Source organism: Podarcis tiliguerta (assembly GCF_965153285.1).
Source record: "Podarcis tiliguerta genome assembly, chromosome: 2".
In the NCBI taxonomy this organism is placed as follows: Eukaryota; Metazoa; Chordata; class Lepidosauria; order Squamata; family Lacertidae; genus Podarcis; species Podarcis tiliguerta.
In genome coordinates this window covers 106,471,645-106,491,600 of record NC_139535.1, presented here as the reverse complement: position 1 = coordinate 106,491,600, position 19,956 = coordinate 106,471,645, and the positions used below count along the sequence as shown (strand labels likewise).

The window sequence follows — 19,956 nt, the reverse complement described above, 5'->3', positions numbered from 1 at the left end:
ATTACGCTTTGAAACTGCAGCTCAGATCACTGCAGTACTTTTTCAGCATTGCCCAGCAAGAATACTAATTTATTATGAAAATGTGTTTGTGTAGGGATGTGTGTGCATGTGCAAATAATGTTACCTGCATGCCTTGCATTTTAGTACATATTAGTATTTCTCTGACTGTCAAATGCTGTTGGCTTGTGATAGGTTCAAAATCTATCCTGTTTGAGTGTGCATTTGATTTGTTCTTTAACTCACATTAGGAGTATCTATACTTCAGTTTTAAGCCAGTCAAATAAGAAGAAGAAGAAGAAGAAGAAGAGTTTGGATTTGATATCCCGCCTTTCACTCCCTTTAAGGAGTCTCAAAGCGGCTAACATTCTCCTTTCCCTTCCTCCCCCACAACAAACACTCTGTGGGGTGAGTGGGGCTGAGAGACTTCAAAGAAGTGTGACTGGCCCAAGGTCACCCAGCAGCTACATGTGGAGGAGAGGGGAACCCGGTTCCCCAGATTAGGAGTCTACCGCTCTTAACCACTACACCACACTGGCTCTAATAAAACAGTCCCTTTCCTTTTCTAGGAAGCTCTGGCAGGAGAGCTGGAGATTTCTACCACGGAATTTCAGCACCTCTAGCAAACTACAATTCCTAGGATTCTTTGAGGAAGCCATGATAGTTAAAGTGGTGCAAACCCACTTTGGGTGAAATCTAACAGGAACACGCCCCTCCCAAAAAAAATCATCCTGCAAAATCTGCTCAGGAGTATTGGGTCACCTTCTGGAGCAGATTTGGAGGGGGAGGGGAAGAGAAAGAGGAATCATATGGTACAAGCTCAATAAATATTTTGCTCAGTAGGTTTGCATTAGATATAACCACCAAGAAGGGTCTTTTTCTGATTAGTTATTTATCAGTTACTGATGCCTATTTGAAGATGCTTTAACATGTATCTGGCCTCTGCTGTGTGAACTAAACACCCCTTGGTATCAGTGTAGGCAATGATGTATTTAAATTGCACAAGGAATAAATTGACTTGCTTCAGTTTGTCATGTTATAAAAATGGGTGCAGATGAAAATACATTAATATGGTATAGATTTTTGTCCAGTGGCAGCCAGCTATTTAAGGACATAAGGGGAGTCCTGCTGGACCAGAGGTTTATCTGGTTCAGCATCATCTTCCCATGTTGGCCAACCAGATGCTTCTGGGAAGCCCACAAATAGGACACGAGTGGAATTGCTCTCTCTTTCTCTTTCACCTTCCTCATCAACTGGTATTAAGAGGTTCAGAAGTCCCCAGCCCTTTTCGACCTAGGTACACATTTTGATATCTAAGCAATTTTGGCTTAAAAGAAATGCCCATTTCATAACAAATGCCGATGCTCAGAACCCTTTCTACCCAATAAAAGGCAGCTCTGTGCCTGCCACTGAACCAATAAACCAAAAAATAACCCAAAAACTCATTGTGTGTGTGCGCGCGCATGCATGTATCACCAATTGGGAGGGGTAGACAGCCTTGTCAGAAACCAAACTGTCCACGCTTGCAGCTATCACTACAACTTTTAAATAATGCACTGCAGAGGTGCCAGCTTCTGAAGGAGATTGTGGGGGCCGATGTTGTGTGGCGCATGATAGCAGGATGTTGGAGGAGCATATCTACGTTCTCTGCACTATGCATAATTTTATACACCTCTGTCATATCCACTTCTTGCCCCCCCTCAAAAAAACCTAATACCTTTTACTGTGAGGCCGTGTGGCCCCACTCCACTGGTGCTTTGAGTTGCGCCACTTTTATCTATCATTGAAAATTGTTAGTTGAGATACAAATGAAAAATAATAAAAGGAGACGGTATATGAGCACCCACCCCAGATGGAGGGTGGTAGGCCTGTGGTAGCAGGCTGTATCTCAAAGAAGTGCCTGGGATGTGGTACTGGTATAGAGATGACTACCCAGCACAATGTACACTACAGGAGAAAAATTGTGGGTTACGTTCCATCTTCCTTCTGCGTGGATTAAAAGGAATATTTTCATCTAGTTTTGTCCCCAGTTACCTCCCTTTTTCCCCCATGGTGAGGTAATTTGTTTACTTTGTGGGTGTTCCCAGTTAGGACTTTGAATAGGCTATGATAGCAGCCACCTGCCTCTGATTTCATTTCTAAAAAGGAGAAGGGGTGTTAGACTGTGATGGGATTTTAAAAAACAACAAAACCTCTAAGCTGTTTTCTTATCTGGAGATCAAGAAGTTTAGGAGTGAGGAAAGTCTGCTTTATATTTTTATCACAAGTGATTTGCTTGATCTTATGGGGACTAGATAGGTTTCTGCTTCCACCTCTGTTAGAATTACTGGCCCCAAAGCAACATGGCTGAGGCCCTGTGTGCTTCTCCCCAACCACCCCAACTATGAAATAATTGCTTGTAGCATACATTTTTTTTTAAAAAAATCCCAGACTCTCTGTCTGTCTGTCCTTCTAATACGTGTTTGACCGGATTTCTGTTTATACATGCTGTGATAGCTGAAACTTGTGCCCTATTGAGGAAAAAATACTGGGTCCCATGTCCACAAAATATGAAGCCCAGTTAGACATGATGGCAGCAGGCGTGTGTTTCAGTACTCGCTCATCACGGATTTTGTACGAAGCTGGGGAACGGAGCGGAAACTTTCCCCAATTTCCCCCAGCTGTTTTTGTCCCAAAGAGGTTCTCTGACTTAAAGCAACTTGCTGAGAGAAAAGCATTAGCAAGAGAGAGGCTGAGCTTACTCTAAACCTCCCACCCCAAACTGCTTTGTATTAGAGATCCCCCCCCCCCATCCTTCTCTACTTCATTGGGAATTGGCAGGACTTGAGTTGGGGCCTGGGGTCATTGGGAGTCCGCAAAGAACGACTGTTTTAGTAATGCTGAATATATGTGGTAAGCAAAAAAACTCAAATGTCTTAAGTGAAAGGGTAATGAAAGTGGGTGGGATTTATACCCTCTTGCGCTGTGGGTTAAACCACAGAAACTAGGACTTGCTGAACAGAAGGTTGGCGGTTCAAATCCCCGCGACGGGGTGAGCTCCCGTTGCTTGGTCCCAGCTCCTGCCAACCTAGCAGTTCGAAAGCACGTCAAGTGCAAGTAGATAAATCGGTACCACTCCGGCGGGAAGGTAAACAGCGTTTCTGTGCGCTGCTCTGGTTCGCCAGAAGCGGCTTAGTCATGCTGGCCACATGACCCGGAAGCTGTACGCCAATAAAGCGAGATGAGCTCCGCAACCCCAGAGTCGGTCACGACTGGACCTAATGGTCAGGGGTCCCTTTACCTTTACCTAAAACAAACTTGTTTTGTAGGCATATTCACGTGAGCAAAAGCTGGACATTGTTAAGTACTTCTGTAAAACTTACTTAGGATGCATTGCTATACCGTTAACATTTGTGTTAAGTACAGTGTGAGTCATGTGGCTGGTATCCTGTTGTTTTGGTTTGGGATCTGTAATGCCTTGTAAATCCCCAATGACTGCAGAGGAAGCAGTAGTCCTAGTTATCTTCTCTATAGGAGGAGAACCACATTGCCTTGGAGAGTGTTCTGTCAATGTGCCCATGAAAAGTGAGTTTTCGGATTTCTTGGGTGCATGTTCTTCCATGAAGCAGTATAGGCATCTCTGCTGCACCTGTTGCTCCAGCAACTTTATTTGAGACCTGTTAATGGTTTGCAACACATGACGATAAGCATTTTAAAAATGTTTTGCTAATTTTGTTTGCTACTTTTGTGATATTGGCTGCTGTTTTCCTTCTGAGCGTATTCTCCCTTTGTGGTTCCTTTTCTCCTCCCTGTAACTTTAGCACCCAGTAATACTAACAGTGAGAAATGCTTTGTATTTTCTGTTCTGTTTTTAACAAGCTAATGTCTTTAACCTGTGTGCACAGTATTGATTTTTCCCCCCTTCTTTGTTTTCCCTTCCAGTTCAGTTAAGAATGAGACAGGTTTCATGTTTCTGCTTTCCTCTCAGCCAGCATCTGAAATGTAGTGTTGGCAACCACTCTGGGATGCCTCACCTGAAATAGAGAAATAAAAAAAAAATAAAACCAGTATTTCCCTCCTTGTGTTCTGCTCCTTGGGTCCAGTCAGTATCAACTACAAAACATTATTAGTTGTAGAATATGCCACTGCCAGAGCTGTATGTACTCTGTGCTAAACAAATTAACAATCTCCATCCAGGAGAAATATGGCACTTGTGGGGGAAACCAAACTGAACAGGCTGTATAAATTATGTAAATCTGCATAATTTATTTTATTATGCATAATTCTAATTTTTAGACCACTGACAGGCAAAGCACAATGCAGGGCATAAAAAGGTAGAAAGCAAAAGGCAATACAACCATGCCTCACTCTCTGGTGCAATGCTACTCATATTTACTTGGAAGTAAGTACCACTGCGTTCAATTAGTTTATTTGCATGTAAGTGTGACTAGGATTGCAGTCTCAGTTTGGCATCTCTCTGGCTTCTGAGATTTTAGTTGGCATTGTCCATACATTTTCTCTAAGCATATCTACACATCTCTAAGGAATGGAAAGTTTAAGAATAAATAAATGTGAGCTGATACTCTTAAGAATCTGAATTCTGCATCCAGTCCCATATTTTGTTGCAGAATGTAGCCCTACACAGAGAGCTGTCCTGAGCGAGATTAGAATATGTCCAGTTTCATTTTCTCTCATAACTATACTGGCCACTTTGGTGTAGTAGCCAATCTGAAAGGTGATTTTATAAAGCACAGTGTCCTTAACCTGTCCTGACACCATGTGAAGTCAGAAAAGTGTTACCTTCTTTGGCAAAGTATTTGGTGCAGGTCCAAGCAGAAATCAGCCACACTCCTTTTTCTGGAGCGGCCTAATAGCAAGAGAAGAATGTGTTATATGTTCTTAACATTTCTGAGGCCAATATGTTTCCCCCTCATTATGTAGTGTGTTTCTTTTTGAAAGGTGAATTGACTATTAGCTTTAGGGTGCTTGTTGGCTTTACACCTAGTGGCAGGAAAGGAGTCTGCTAGGTTTACAACATGTAAATCATGGGTAGGCAAAGTAAGGCCCAGGGGCCGGATCCAGCCCAATCGCCTTCTCAATCCCGCCTGCGGACTGTCCGGGAATCAACATGTTTTTACATGAGTAGAATGTGTCCTTTTATTTAAAATGCATCTCTGGGTGATTTGTGGGGCCTGCCTGGTGTTTTTACATGAGTAGAATGTGTGCTTTTATTTAAAATCCATCTCTGGGTTATTTGTGGGGCATAGGAATTTGTTCATTATTTGTTTTCAAAATATAGTCTGCCCCCCCCGCACAAGGTCTGAGGGACAGTGGACCGGCCCCCTGCTGAAAAAGTTTGCTGGCCCCTGCTGTAAATGCTTGCTGGGATTGAAACATGAAATTTATTACAGTCAGACACCAGCTTGAGAAACGCAAATGGAACTACAATCCCAATAGCAAAACAAACATTCAGTAAGGAAGCTGTCTTCAGGTATGGCTGCGCATGCATGTAATTGGTATCCAGGTGGAACTGTTGCATAGTGAGCTGCATCCCAAGGGAAGTTGTTATCACATCACATCTCAAGGCCACTTCCAACTTTGTCTTGAAGTCTTACGAGCCTTCCTGTACTGAAGATCACCCTAGGAGGAGTTTATATACATGGTTTCCTTAAAAAGTAAATAAATTCATTTTTCAAATATCAAACAATGCAATACAAAGGTAAAAGGAGTGCTTTGGTCAGTTCCAGTAAAAAGTTTATATACATAGTCACTTAGGAAATTGTCAAGTACATCCTAGGCTGCTCCTGACTTGTTGGTGCTGTGAATGTTTCCCAGATGTGAACATGTTATCATTTTTTCAGAATGGGAATTGCTTTGCAGTGACCTTATGATGACTTTAGCTTATAATGTGAAACTGAACTTAATGTGAAAGGGCATGTACATGAAGTGGGGGGGGGAAGGCATTTTTAAAAAGCGTGTATGCCGGTGTTTATTGAGTTATTGGGGTGGAATAAAGTCGGAATGGTGATTAAAGTGTTTCTGCTGAAAACGGCATCTTCATTTTGTCTCCCCCCTCCTCTTCCCTGTAAGGCATGTAGTTAAGGAAACATGGGACACTGATGTCATGCCATAAATTTCATTGCTTCCGCTTCACTTTTTATTGGCTGCCACTGGGGTAAACTAGATGGGAAAGCTAAGAAAGTGATGCTGCTGCTTGATGCATTTCCTTAACTATGCTTTATAGAGAGATGAGACAGACACAGAGGGAGATGAGACAGACACAGGCATTACACAGAAACTGACACAGAGTTCTGGTTTTCAACAGCAGTCCCTTAACCAACATGCCTTCTTATTTCAGCCATATCTGAGGCAAACTGATGTCAGTAACACCTGCAGATCTTCTCATAAGGAAAGAGTGGTGGTGCTTTGCATATCACGTGTGTTAAGTTCTTCGGTAATATACTGCTTCCCTTTGCTTTCTCTCACGTATCTCCGGCATGGTAGTTGGCTTACAGTAGTATCTAGCAGCCCTGATGCCCCCAAATGGGACAGTTTCCTAACGTTAAAGAACATAAAGAAAACTCAAACCCTGAGAAGTAAGGTGCATTAAGTGAGAGAGAGAAGTGGGAAGCAGCAAATCTCTATGGACAGCTTTACCAAGTCAGGAAGGACACCTTGGTGATGCTATCTCTGTAATTATAATGTGCTTGCATGCAGTACAGTCTGTAAGGTAATTTCCTTGTTCATAGGTGAGGCCTGCTTATGATAAGTACAGTTCTGTGACATGATCCAGCATGTTCCTTTCCCAGACACTTCATTTTACTCATGTAGACCTGGAATGCTCTAATACAGTACTGATGTGTTGAAATGAGGTACATCTCCTGGTCACTTGATAACCCTGGATTTTAAACATCCATCTAATATAGGAAATCTTGCCTCTTGGGACACTGTCTTTTAAGATGGTTTGCATGGGAGTCCTAAACCATACTTACTTGAGTTGCAGCAGTTTGGAGATTGAGCTTCTCTTAACAGGATTTGTGTGGCAAGTATAGGCGAGGCCAAGCTAACCCAAGTTTTCAGTGCCGTCATAGGTGTGTCCTCAAAAGGGTGCCATGAATATGTACAAGCTGCTGGCATTGTAGCCATTTTGTCTATTCAGTGAAGGGATAGGGAGCTCCTACTTGTCATGGACCTTATGATAGGCATTACAGCAAAAGTTTATACAGCACAGTGGCTATAAGATTGTGTTGTGATCCAGAAAAACTGCTTCAAATCTCACCTCTTACATAAATTTGCTAGGTGACTTTGGAGTTAAACCTAGACATGTCTTTTGCCATGCCTTTGAATTCTGTTCTGGGAATTACCTTCCTCATTTTTTTAAACAACCCGGCTGTGTAATCTCCTGATATGGATTGGATCCCTGGTGTGTTTGACGTTTTCCTGCTAAATATCATCTCCACAGCTATTTTTAACAGCTAAAAAACACCACCACCGCTATCACATTTGCTCTGTGCTGTGGTTCCATTCTTGGTTGGGGGCCCTGGGGTGGGGGCTCACAGAGTTAAATGAAAGAGGAGGGTCTCAAGCACAAGTTTCAAAGATGCAATTAACATAAGGCCCAGCTTAATTCTTCAGCAATCTATCTGCTATAAGTAGAAAATAATACTGACCTACTCAATAAGGCTGTAAAGGTTCCTGAATTAATTACATGTGAAGCTCCCTAGATGCTATGTGGTGTCAAATAACTGATAAATGTTAAGGGTTTTGCTCCCAAACCAAGTACGGTTAAATCTTGGCTGTCGAACGTAATCTGGTCCAGAAGCCCGTTCGGCTTCCAAAATGTTCAACAACCGAGGTGCGGCTTCCGATTGGTTGCAAGAGCTTCCTTCATTCAAGCGGAAGCCGCAGCGGACATTCGGCTTCTGAAAAACGTTCGAAAACCAGAGCATTTACTTCTGGGTTTTCAGTGTTCAGGAACCAAAACATTCCAAAATGGAGGCATTCGGGAACCGAGGTCTGACTGTAAACCAGCTGACCCATTCTTGCCTGGTGTCCACCCCTAAAGTTGGCTAGTTCCCGCACAATCTACCAACTGATATTCAGGAATTCTTTTAATTGCTGGTCATTCCCTGCTACCATAATATAAATGCATAGCTCCATTATTGCTTTATTTTGGGAGTAGTGGCATTTCTAGCATAGTCTTTGTTGTTTTTCTTTATTTTTTTTAAAGAAAAATGCTTATTTTCTGCTTATTAATGTTGGGGTTTCCCTAACTTTTTAAAAAGATAACAGGATGTGGCTTTCTATGCCGCACATACATTTTTAGAAAGGCCGTCAAGAAGACTGACTTACTGTCATAACCGACCTCCAAATACACACAGCTGTGGTCTGGACTGTGTATGTGTACATCTATTATCTGGTTAAAACACCACTGCACCTGGCGCTTCTCAGTATTCTAGCTCTTTGGGGGTGAAATTATAAATAAATATGGGGGGGGGATTGGTGAATGGGGTGGGGGAATAGAGAAATCCAACCATGAAAACTTCACTTTGGGAAAGCAAAGGAGTGCAGATTGAGATAGAGTATCCTACCCTCTCAATGTTAATTTTTAAAAGAAATGATCACAGGTCCATGGAGGAAGATAGAGAAAGGAAACAAGCCCCTTATATCTTTGATAGCATAATTTAGCCTTGAAGCAGGAGTCATATGTAGCAACATAAAATAAACAAGGGGAATCCTATTAATGGTGATGGTAGTAAACATACAACTCTGATGATCCTAGAGCAGTGATAGGAAAGCTGTGGACCTTTGGATATCGTTGAGCTGCAACAGCCATCATCCCTGATCAATGACCACGGTGGCTAGGATCAATAGAAGTTGTAGTTTTGCAACATCTGCAGGACCATTGTTTAGCCACCCTTGTCACAGAATGTGAAGGGCCAAACTAGATGTTAAATGAAACATTTACTGTTGCATAGAGTTACTAATGGGTTTGTCCTCCAGATTCAATATGGGCTGTGGGGAGTTTTTTGTTTTTTAAAAAAAACCCAAAACCTTTCAAGTGTTGCAGTCCCAACAATGCCCCCCCCCCCCCGAATCTGCTGGTAGCCCTAACTTTTGTGTGTATACCATGGCAGGAGAAGAAAGGACTAACTTTCCCCACAATCACAACGAACTCCCCCTCTCCCATACTTGCTATTTGCCATACACTTGGTAGCATACATTCATTTTTACTTCATTACCTAGTTCTCCAGGGCTGGAGAGGGAGGGTTGTTATGGTGCTGAGCCCTCGTGTCAGGCATGATAAGAAAGAACAAAATGATAACCCATTTTGGGGGCAGAGGAATGATTCAATGTTCCTAGACTAGGTCATAAATTCCCTTTACACCCCGCCCTTCAGCGTGAATTATCCAATCTGCCGTACAACTCCTACTGATGTAGGGAGTGGCTTTCTTCGAGAAGCAACTCGTTTGTGAGTAGTGCTCATTTATCCTCTGACTGCCACGCTGATCAGCAGTCCATGAATCGTGCGCTCCCTTTCTGAAACTCTACTGTGAAGCTCTGGTCATGCAGGGCTGGGAACCCCAAATGCTTCAAGGTAAGCTGCCCCACTTCCTTTTTCCTGCTTTTGGTTTCTGATTCTTTTGAAGCTTCGCTTGTCAGTATCAAGCTTGCTTCCACTGCCATATATGATGAACAGCTTAACTACAACAAATGAAAGTGTATTGAAGGGATAGGGGAATCTTTTGAGTTTGATAAAACAGTGAATCCATAACCTTGTTCTGAAATAATATGCTGGGAGGAAAGATGTGTCAATGGGGGCTTTTCTTTTCTTTGCTTAGTAGTACAGTGGTATCTTGGGTTACATACACTTCAGGTTACATATGCTTCAGGTTACAGACTCCGCTAACCCAGAAATAGTACCTCGGGTTAAGAATTTTGCTTCAGGAAGAGAACAGAAATCGTGCTCTGGCGGCGTGACAGCAGCGGGAGGCCCCATTAGCTAAAGTGGTGCTTCAGGTTAAGAACAGTTTCAGCTTAAGAACGGACCTCTGGAACGAATTAAGTACTTAACCCGAGGTACCACTGTATGTAGGTGTTCCTTTGTTCAAGGTTATTTGCTGTAACCTGACAGCATTTTTCATAAAAAACTGTCCTTCCAGTAGTACCTTAGAGACCAACTAAGTTTGTTATTGGTATGAGCTTTTGTGTGCATGCACACTTCTTCAGATACTTCTTCAGCATTTTTCATGTTGACATCCCTCCTTTTTCACAAGGTGCTCATAGCAACTTTTTAAAATAATTATCTCTAGTCACATCACCAGACTTGGGCATTGATTTGCCCAGTGCTACCTTGTGAGGTTCATAGCTGTGTGAGGACTCAAACTTGACTTTCAAACATCCAGACACAACCAGTGCCCTACCCTGGTTCACACTCCCGTTGCTGGCAGGCTTCCTCTGAGCTTAACACTCCAGGTCATTGTTGCTTTGTGATTGCTTCATCATGTAGGAGTGAAGGTTCCTGTTTACTCTTCAGACTAAACATGAGCTAGCCTGTCTAGGTGACAGTGGTTGACTGTATTTCAGCAAGTGACTTCATTCCTCTTTGTTTATCCATGTGTCTTCACTAAAGAATCTGGATTGTGGTTGCTTGCCTGCCAGGGCAATTTATTGTGTTGGGAGTCTTCAGAGAAGTAAGAGGTGGTGGCAGAATTTGTGCAGATGTTGGTGCGCTTGTGTGGGGAGCAGGAAGAGTTGTTCATTTTGTGAACAAAGAAGGAGCACTAGAGCAGCCCTCTAACTGGGGAACCGGTAGCACAGAATGGCTGTGTGCTGCCACAATTGTGTGCAAACAATATCTAATCGATATCTATCTTATTTCTGCTGGATATGAAGCTCGTTGCAATAATCTAGATATTTTATTATGCTTGTATGACAAAAGGGTGTGTAGAAATATGTTTCTGATGGGAAGCACTACAGTAAAGCAGTGCCCTTGTAGTTTTGCCTAAGTATTTTCTGGATGCTGCAGAGCAGTGTTCAAAATTTGCCAGACACATTTTGCACCTGGCTATAGGCCGCTTGCAACCAAGTGAAGATGCCCGGATGCCAGAATGGCACCTGACGTCTGCACCATCTGGAGGTACATGCCTGGGGATCACACACTAGCAACACATCCTGTAGAATTCTATCCATTTTATTTTACCTGCATAATCAGAATGGATTTCAGGAACCAAAAAGTTGTATTGAAAAATACGCCTTTTGAGTCGTCTGGCTCCAAAATGGCAACTAGGCATTCCATTTTGGTGATTCTTGTTTAGTCGTTTAGTCGTGTTCGACTCTTCGTGACCCCATGGATCAGAGCACGCCAGGCACTCCTGTCTTCCACTGCCTCCCGCAGTTTGGTCAAACTCATGCTGGTAGCTTCAAGAACACTGTCTAACCATCTTGTCCTCTGTCGTCCCCTTTTCCTTGTGCCCTTAATCTTTCCCAACATCAGGGTCTTTTCCAGGGAGTCTTCTCTTCTCATGAGCTGGCCAAAGTATTGGAGCCTCAGCTTCAGGATCTGTCCTTCCAATGAGCACTCAGGGCTGATTTCACCCTGGTTAAATGAGCCAGGGTTTGGCGCCTAGCTTATATATCTGAACACTGCTCAATAGGGAGTGTGTGTTGAGGATAAGAGTCTGAGTTGTAACCCAGGAATTACCCTTGGAATCCCACCTCCACAGCAAAGTCATGATTTCTCTTCGCTTCAACCTATCACCACCTGTCACTATTGTTAAATAGTAGGGATGGGCAATATCGGGTTTTCAACATCCTGATATATCACCAGCTAAACATAGCAATATATCAATATATCACAATGTCTGAAATAAGGATGGAACCATGTAGAAACGAACGGGGTAATGTCCTGGCAGCTGCTACCTAGACAGAGAGAGGTGGGGAGGAAGAAGCAGCCTAACCTCATGTTGCTTTCTGGATGGGGTAGAGATGGAAAGCAGAAGAGTCAGACTCTGGAGGGGGAACTCCCAACCCCACACCCAGAGCCTCATAAAGAGAAGCCTTATACCCTCAATATTATGGGGGATGGGGATGGGGATGGGGAGGGGAGAGACATGACTTCTCCATGGAGAAGAGGGCTAATGAAAGTATTCCCAGTGTCGGAGCCTATAAGTGACTGTGCTGGCCTATCAGAAAGGATTTGGGCATGGATTCTGTAAAACTGCAAGTAAACTGCTTTGAACACTTCTGAAAAGGTGGTGGAGCATCCTTCTGCAAGCCCCTCTGCTGTTTTATTGTGGTAGAATAATTCTTATCATTTATATAGCATTTTAGAATTGTCAATCTCTGCATCAGTCCTGTGAGATAAGATACTTTTCCAAAGCTGTAACAGAAACCCTTAATTCTGTTACAGAAAGCTGGAGATATACAGGGGCATGTTGTTGTTGTTTTTAAAGCAGTACAGCTGGGAAAGCCTAGAACTTACTTACTCACAACTACTGCCTCATAATGTATTACAAATTAAGGATGCTAAAGCTTAACCTTAAAGGCCGCTGCCATCTTAGGATGGCACAATGCAAAACTTGATGGATGGGCTGTTCTCAGATTGCTTCAGAACATACACCTCTTTGTATTTCAACTATCCTGGGACTTAAAATCTGCAGGAGAGGCATTTTGGGGCTCCCACCAGTAAGTGCATCAGGCAGTGATTCAAGGTAGGTCTTCTTCTGTGGTGGCTATAGCTCTGGAATGCCCTCCCATCAGAAATGCAACTGGCATCTATTTTAATTGCATGTTGATGCCAGCTGGGGACATATCAACTTCACCAAGGCATTTGTAGGTGGTCAATCAGTGGTGTCCATTTGTAATGGGTAATGAATTTTAGTACTGGTCATCATTTGTTTGTGAACCCTGAGGTTATTTCTAATGATGGGTAGTCTAGAAATGTATCAGGTGCTGCACAATATTTTATTTTTTAACTGTAATATATAATAAACATGCCAAAGAGCAACTCAAAGGGAAGAAGAGCTCAGCTGAAGACTTTCTGCTTGTGCTGCTTGCATTCTCCCTCTGGTTCTCCCTTTTAATGAGTTCCTCATCTCTCATGCCAGAGCAGATCCCCTGTTCTAATAATGGTGGGATGGCCTCTTCAGTTGTTTATAGCTGTTCATCAGTGTTAGGAATTAGCCAGGCACTTTTGCAATGGGCACTGGTCCAGTTGCAACTACACTGAGATCTCTGGGCACCACGCTGGCAAAGGACATCTCCATCTGGCTGGCACCGTCCCACTTTCTTAAGCAGGGGAGCAGAAGAGCTTATTTATTGCATTTCTATCTCACCTTTTGCTCCAAGGAGTACATGGTTTGCCCTGCTTCTCAGTTGATCCCTACAATGACCCTGTGAGGTAGGTTTGGAAGCTGTGACTGGCCCAAGGTCACCCAGTGAGCTTCAGGACTGAGTGGAGATTTGAACCCTGATCTCTCTGGTCCTAGTCTGGCACTCTAACCAGTACACCGCACTGGTTCCTAGCGTACTTCTGCTATGTGGCAGCTCTATAAATTAAGTCAGTCAATAAATATGGGGAAAGCTAAATGTCACTTAGAGAAGGATTTGAAATGTTTTCCTTGAAACTTGAATTTGTTTTATTCTGGGTGGTTTGATGGATGTTTTAATGTGTTGCCCACTGCTTAGATATTTTCTCTTTAAAATATAAAGTGGTGTGGAAGTGAAATGAAAAATAATAACAAGAATAATAAATTTCATTATAAAAGAAAATGGTGCCTTGACTTTCCGTTGTGGCAACCGTAACCAAGGTTTAAGGTGCCATTTGGTGATTACCTTATATATCTTAGTTTCTATCACTTCTTTTGATCGAGGGAGCGGGGGAAGCAGTTGTCTTGTTGTTGTTTAGTCATTTAGTCGTGTCTGACTCTTCGTGACCCCGTGGACCAGAGCACGCCAGGCACCCCTGTCCTCCACCGCCCCCCGCAGCCTGGTCAAACTCATGCTGGTAGCCTCGCAGTTGTCTTAGCCAAAGGCTATTCAAGACCCGCTTCTGACCCCTACCTGGAAACAATCCTCTGCTGGGGTGAGAATATGTTCCAGCAGGCCCACAGAGTGATGATGTGCCGACTGGTACATGATTCTGGGACTCTCAACTGGCAAACAAATTCTTATGGTGTAAGCCCACCTTTTTTAACCGTAGGTGTTGAGGAGGAGGAGGTTGTTATTGAAGAACTTTTACCATCTGACGGCAAACATAAGTTTCCATAGTGAACATGCACCCACAACCACTTTACATAATATTCATTTATTCTTGCAACATACTTACGGGGGGCTGTTGGAATGATCCGATCTCTTTGCAAAGGAGGGAGTCTGAGTCAGAGACTATGCAACTTTCCAAAGGTTGCCTTGTGAGTCAGTGGCAGAGTCAGGAACAGAAGCTGTGAGTCCTGACTTCTTATGACTCTGTTTCCTAATCATTGGTGCTCCAAGATGCAATGGTAATAAGCACTGACTCACGCAGAGTCATCTGTGCTTGTTTTGTTCTGTTTTTCCCCCTTGCAGCAAATATCAGCTCAAGGAGTTTAAACTATATACAAAACTTCTGCTGATGACAAATACCAGCAGGACAACCTCAAGGCCTGAAACTACCTCACTAATAGGATGTCTGATAGGAGGAGTCTTCACCACTCTTTAAACATAAATGCCCAAGCCAGCATTTTCCTACTTTCGAGTCTGCCTAGTTGCCCTACTGTTTGCTGTCCCAGTGAACAATGAGTAATAATTGTGCCCTGAGACTAGTGTGTATCACAGAGATGAAATGAGGTTAGAGTTTTATATAACCTCAACTTCTGGATTTAAATTTAAAGCTGCATTTGGCCATGGGCTCTCTCTTTCTCTCTCTTTCCGATAGGGGCAATGTTTTATATCTCTACGTCTCTGTGGGGAAAAGTTGTATATACCTAGCACTGGAAATTATAGAATGGCCAGATGAACCTTTAATAGCTGTACAGAAGACTGAATTTCAGCATGACAACTCTTAAAGAAGCAGGAGCCTTGTGCTTTCCCCATCAGGTCCGCTGAAATTGCAGTGGCAGCTGGTTCAAAACCCGAAATACCAATAAGAATGCTGTTTCACTTTCTTTCTCAAGAATGTTTTTCATTTTCTATTTATTCCTCGGGAGAGACTGCTTAGATTCGGAAGTTATATTTAATTTGGAAATGCTTCTATTTTTGCTGGCTGTGACTGCTTGTTGGAGCCTGCTTCTCTCTGCAAAAGAGGAATATGTGAGATCTGCTACCACTGACCATTCCTGATGTTGTACGTGTCTTGCCATAGTGCTTGCAGATGGATGCCTTGAATATATGGCATCAACAGGTTGACTAACTTTTGATTCACCTCTGCAGCTGAGGCCTACTGCATGACTTGTTCTGTTGTGCTGGCCTGCATAAACAGGAGCCTGAGGACTTCAGAACTTTTGTGGTGGTGAAATCCTGTCTTACTGAATCTTGGGGATTCCAGTGTAATGCTGATGTGACTCACAGTGCCTTCTGTCTCATTACTGACCTGTGCCTTTATTATAGGTCTGTAGGACTAGCTCTTCCTGTATCAGGATCACCACATTCGAAACATATTCTTACATTTCTGTCATGGGCGTCTCTGTGCCATTATCATCCTGTTTTTACGGCTGGGACATCTGACATCTAGAGACTGAATTTTTAAATGAAGCATTTATGAAAAGCTTGCCAAGAGAGAATGAGTGACTTTCGCAGTGCAGTCTTTGTAGGAAGCCTGTTGGAAGGGTCCCAAGGGTCCTCTAGTCCAGTGTTCCCCAACCTTGGGCCTCCAGCTGTTTTGGACTACAACTCCCATCATCCCTCGCTAGCAAGACCAGTGGTCAAGGATGATGGGAATTGGAGTCCAAAAAAAGCTGGAGGCCCAAGGTTGGGGAACACTGCGGTCTAGTCCAACCCCCTGCAATGCAGGAATCTCAGCTAAAGCATCCATGACAGATGGCCATCCAATCTCTGCTTAAAAACCTCCAATGAAGGAGAGTCCACAGCCTCCACAGGGAGACCATTCCACTGTCAAACAGCTCTTACTGTCAGAAAGTTCTTCCTGATATTTAGTCGGAATCTCCTTTCTTGTAATTAGAAGCCTTTGGTTTAGGTCCTACCCTCCATAGCAGAAGAAAACAAGGTTGTTCCCTTCATGTGACAGCCCTTGAGATATCTGAAGATACTATCTCCTCTCAGTCTCCTCTTTTCTAGGCTAAACATACCCACCTCCTTGGTTTAGGTTTCCCAGTATTGCAACCATGAGCTTTAACTTCTGTGACATTCTGATAGCAAAGAATGAATATCCTGCCTGCTTTGTGTTGCATTTGGCTGCGTTTACATGCTAACATGTACAAGACTTCTCCAAGGCAGGTAGCCTATAACTATTGAGCATGTGGATTGTTTTGGGCATCTATGTTACTATTAAAGTGAAGATTTAAGTCTTGAGAGATCAGAGTTAGTTATAGTGTTAACTGGCAAGTTAAAGGAAGAAGGTAAGATAATCAGTATTTAAGGACTTTAGCCACTCAACTGTGTGAAATTGCCAGTAGCGTTTTGAGAGTGTTGACAAATTGGTATTCAGCAGAATTTTTGTTTTAAAAAATAATCTGATCTGTGAAATCTTGATTACTTGTAAGAACTTGGCAATTTTTGAACAATTCCTAAATCATTTATTAGATTTGTAATCTGCCCTTCCACCCAAAGTAGTTTCTGTGAAAAGAGTTTGTAGGGAATATTGAAATACACCATTTTTGTTTTCTGCTTGAGGAAAAATGCATCCTTCTGTCGTAAGGTTGAACCATTTTGATTGAGAATGTGAAATAATCTAGTTCTCAGTTTACTAGAGCAACTGGGCAACTTATATATGATGTTCAGGGAATGAGAAGTCCAAGGTGTTTTTATAAAAACATCAACTTAGGTTAGTATAGACGAGAACCTCAGCTCAGCAGGCTCAGTTCATATAAGTTCAGACTTGACTACTTCCTTGCCTGTCACTGAAAAGAGGTTGCATTGGCCAGGCTGTGCAGTGTTCATGGGCGTACAGCTTGGTATTTTCTTTACATGCAAAAGAACTGACTGTGTGTGGGCAGTGCAACATTGTCCTGAGGTCCAGTCATGTTTTATGGTCCTGTCTGTGCTTCTCTTGTGAGTCATATGTCTTTTTTACGCAGCAACCAAGTGCACTATGCACTCAAAATTTGCTTAGGCTTTGTACTTTTTAAATAGTTAAACTGTGGTTTTGATAGTCTGCAGGCCGGCTCATGGCCAGAGATTTTCTGCTGAGTGTGTGTACGTGTGCTTTGCATACTTTTGGAGAAGGAAAGGCATCAAAAGGCAGTGCAAAATATATAATTTGAATGTTGAAATTAATGTAAATTAATGTTAGTAAAGTAAGACAAAAAAGTGTTATTCATTCTGTACCCTTCTTTATAGGATTGTAAGTATAAAAGCTACAACATGGTTTCCCAGACATGTGAGTTTCCAAATTCCCTCTCCTGAGATGACATTGTTCATATAGTACGTGCGTACAACAGGGATAAATGATGCATAGGGCTTCCCTCGTCTGAGAGGCATAGAGGGTACATCCAACATGGTGGATTTACTTTTTTCAAGGTAAGCTTTATTGACTAGTGTGCCCTGGTGCACAGTATGGAGATTGGTGTGCTACAGAACAGACCTCTTTTTAATGATACAGTACCTAAAAGTTCAGGAAATGGGCAAGCAGCATTCCTATGGGGAACTCTGTATGACTATGACCCTGAATAACTAGTTTCAGTGACCACATGTCTTGAACCTTGTGACCTCTGCACAATTCCCAAATCAACCAACTTTTGTTGATCTGTTAGAAGGAAGTATAAAACGTCTGAACAGAAGTTGTGCAGCCAGCAGTTTCCTGTTTATTGCCTGACACATATTTAGGTTGCTGGTTTCCAGACTGCTTTGAATATGGTGCACAGCCTTGAGAAGAATGATGATGAATGCATTGTTCAAGGTTCAAATCTCCATGTTTTGTGGAACCCTGTTTAGCTGTCCCCTTTAATGGCATTGTGGGACGCGGGTGGCGCTGTGGGTTAAACAACAGAGCCTAGGACTTGCCAATCAGAAGGTTGGCGGTTCGAATCCCCAAGGCGGGGTGAGAGCCCATTGCTTGGTCCCAGCTCCCGCCAACCTAGCAGTTCGAAAGCGCGTCAAAGTGCAAGTAGATAAATAGGTACCGCTCCGGTGGGAAGGTAAACGGCGTTTCCGTGCACTGCTCTGGTTCGCCAGAAGCGGCTTAGTCATGCTGGCCACATGACCCGGAAGCTGTACGCCGGCTCCCTCGGCCAATAAAGCAAGATGAGCGCCGCAACCCCAGAGTCAGCCACGACTGGACCTAATGATCAGGGGTCCCTTTACCCTTTACCTTTACTTAATGGCATTGTAAAACATGCTGTTTACATCAGAGGCTTTCAACCTTTTTGAGTCCATGGCTCCCTTGACCAACTACATTCTTTCTGTGGCACCCCTGTGGGGCCAAGGAGCCCAGTTATGTCACCCCTTGCCTGCAGAGCTGGCAGCCTCTCACCTTTTCTCAAACAACTTCCCTTGCGGAGTGTTTCCTCAGCCTCTTCCCCTCTCCTTGAGAGTCCTCCAGGCAGCCACAACTGCTGCCCCATGCCTCTGAGCTGCCCCCCTGTCCCAAATAGAAGTGCCTCCTCACACTGCCCCACAGGGACCTGGGAAGCACCCCCTGGCCAGTCCCATAGGCACCATTTGCCTGGGGAGCTTGTAGCCAGGGCTGCTGCAACAAACAGCTGTGCATGCCTTTGGGAAGCAGAGACACAAGAGGGCATCTGAGGAGGGAGGGAAGAAGAGAAGGACAGAGGTCAGTGTTGCCCGTGGCACCCCTGACTATCATTCAAAGCACCCCAGGGTGCCATGGCACACTGGTTGAAAACCACTGGTTTACATAAAAAGCTAGGGTTGTAGTGAGGCATAAAACCTGTTAAGGAATGGGGGTGTGGGATATTTTCGCTTCCCTCTCCACCAGTTCTTCTAACTTTTGGGACCACAAGAACAGATACGGTAAGTAGGTTATGAACTTTTACAAGCGTACCCTAAAACACTCTTGTAATGATGGAAATACAAGGGAATTTCCTGCCTCGGTGACCAGCATGAGGCTCTTTCTGTAGACTTGTACAGCAATCAAGCAACCTGCTTTCCCCAGTCAATGTCCCCAGGGTATAAAAACAATGCAAGGAATTGTATTGCATCTTGACATAAGTAGGCTCTCTGTAATCTTGCTGTCGAAACAGCTGGATGGCTAGCTGCCTTGAAAAACATATGTTTTAATGCAGGAATAATGCTTTATGCTTTAGGCAGCCATAGCTGTTGAAATTGGGTGACTTTATGAATAAAAGCACTTCTGTAGTGTCTGTCCGGGGTGGGGGTGGTTATGGACTGACATTCAATGCTGGGTTGGATACAGGGCGACAAAAAGCATTTTTTATTGCTAGTTCACATCTCTGTGTGACTGGGCTCTATTGCTTTGTTCAAGCTGAAACAGTTTACTGTAGATCTTGCTGAAAACTGTGTTTATCAGGATTGCTGAGAATTAGAATGCAAGCACCAGCTTGGTGCACAGACACATCCTTGTCACACATATATCTTGAATGAATTCCCCACTCATTCTTAAATTTCAGCCCTCTGACTTGCCACCTTCGAGCCGTGACTTGTCTTGCACATTTGCTACACTTGATGATTGGGAGAGCCCCATTCTCAGCTGTGCTTGGCTTTGTTTATTATGGTATAGTATTGGTCTTCAACTGATGGGGTGGGACCGGCTACTGGGTCATGACTAGATCTAAAGTGAGTTGCGACGGCATACAAGTATATGGAACAAATTTAAAGATATATCCCCAGATACATGTTTGGGTTACA

General features: G+C 43.3%; 1 protein-coding gene across 5 annotated transcripts in view; it reads left to right on the top strand.

Annotated features, from left to right (window-relative positions):
- The window catches only part of DIP2B (disco interacting protein 2 homolog B), a 190,829-nt gene that overhangs the window by 4,229 nt on the left and 166,644 nt on the right, over positions 1–19,956 (top strand). The window contains exon 1 of one of the 5 annotated variants that reach the window (XM_083427267.1): positions 9,428–9,574. The exons of the other annotated variants lie outside the window; for them this stretch is intronic. Coding sequence (XP_083283393.1) covers positions 9,544–9,574 — 31 coding nt within the window. The 5' untranslated portion in view covers positions 9,428–9,543. Of the gene's footprint in view, positions 1–9,427; positions 9,575–19,956 lie in introns of those variants that run through there. 5 annotated transcript variants of the gene reach the window in all.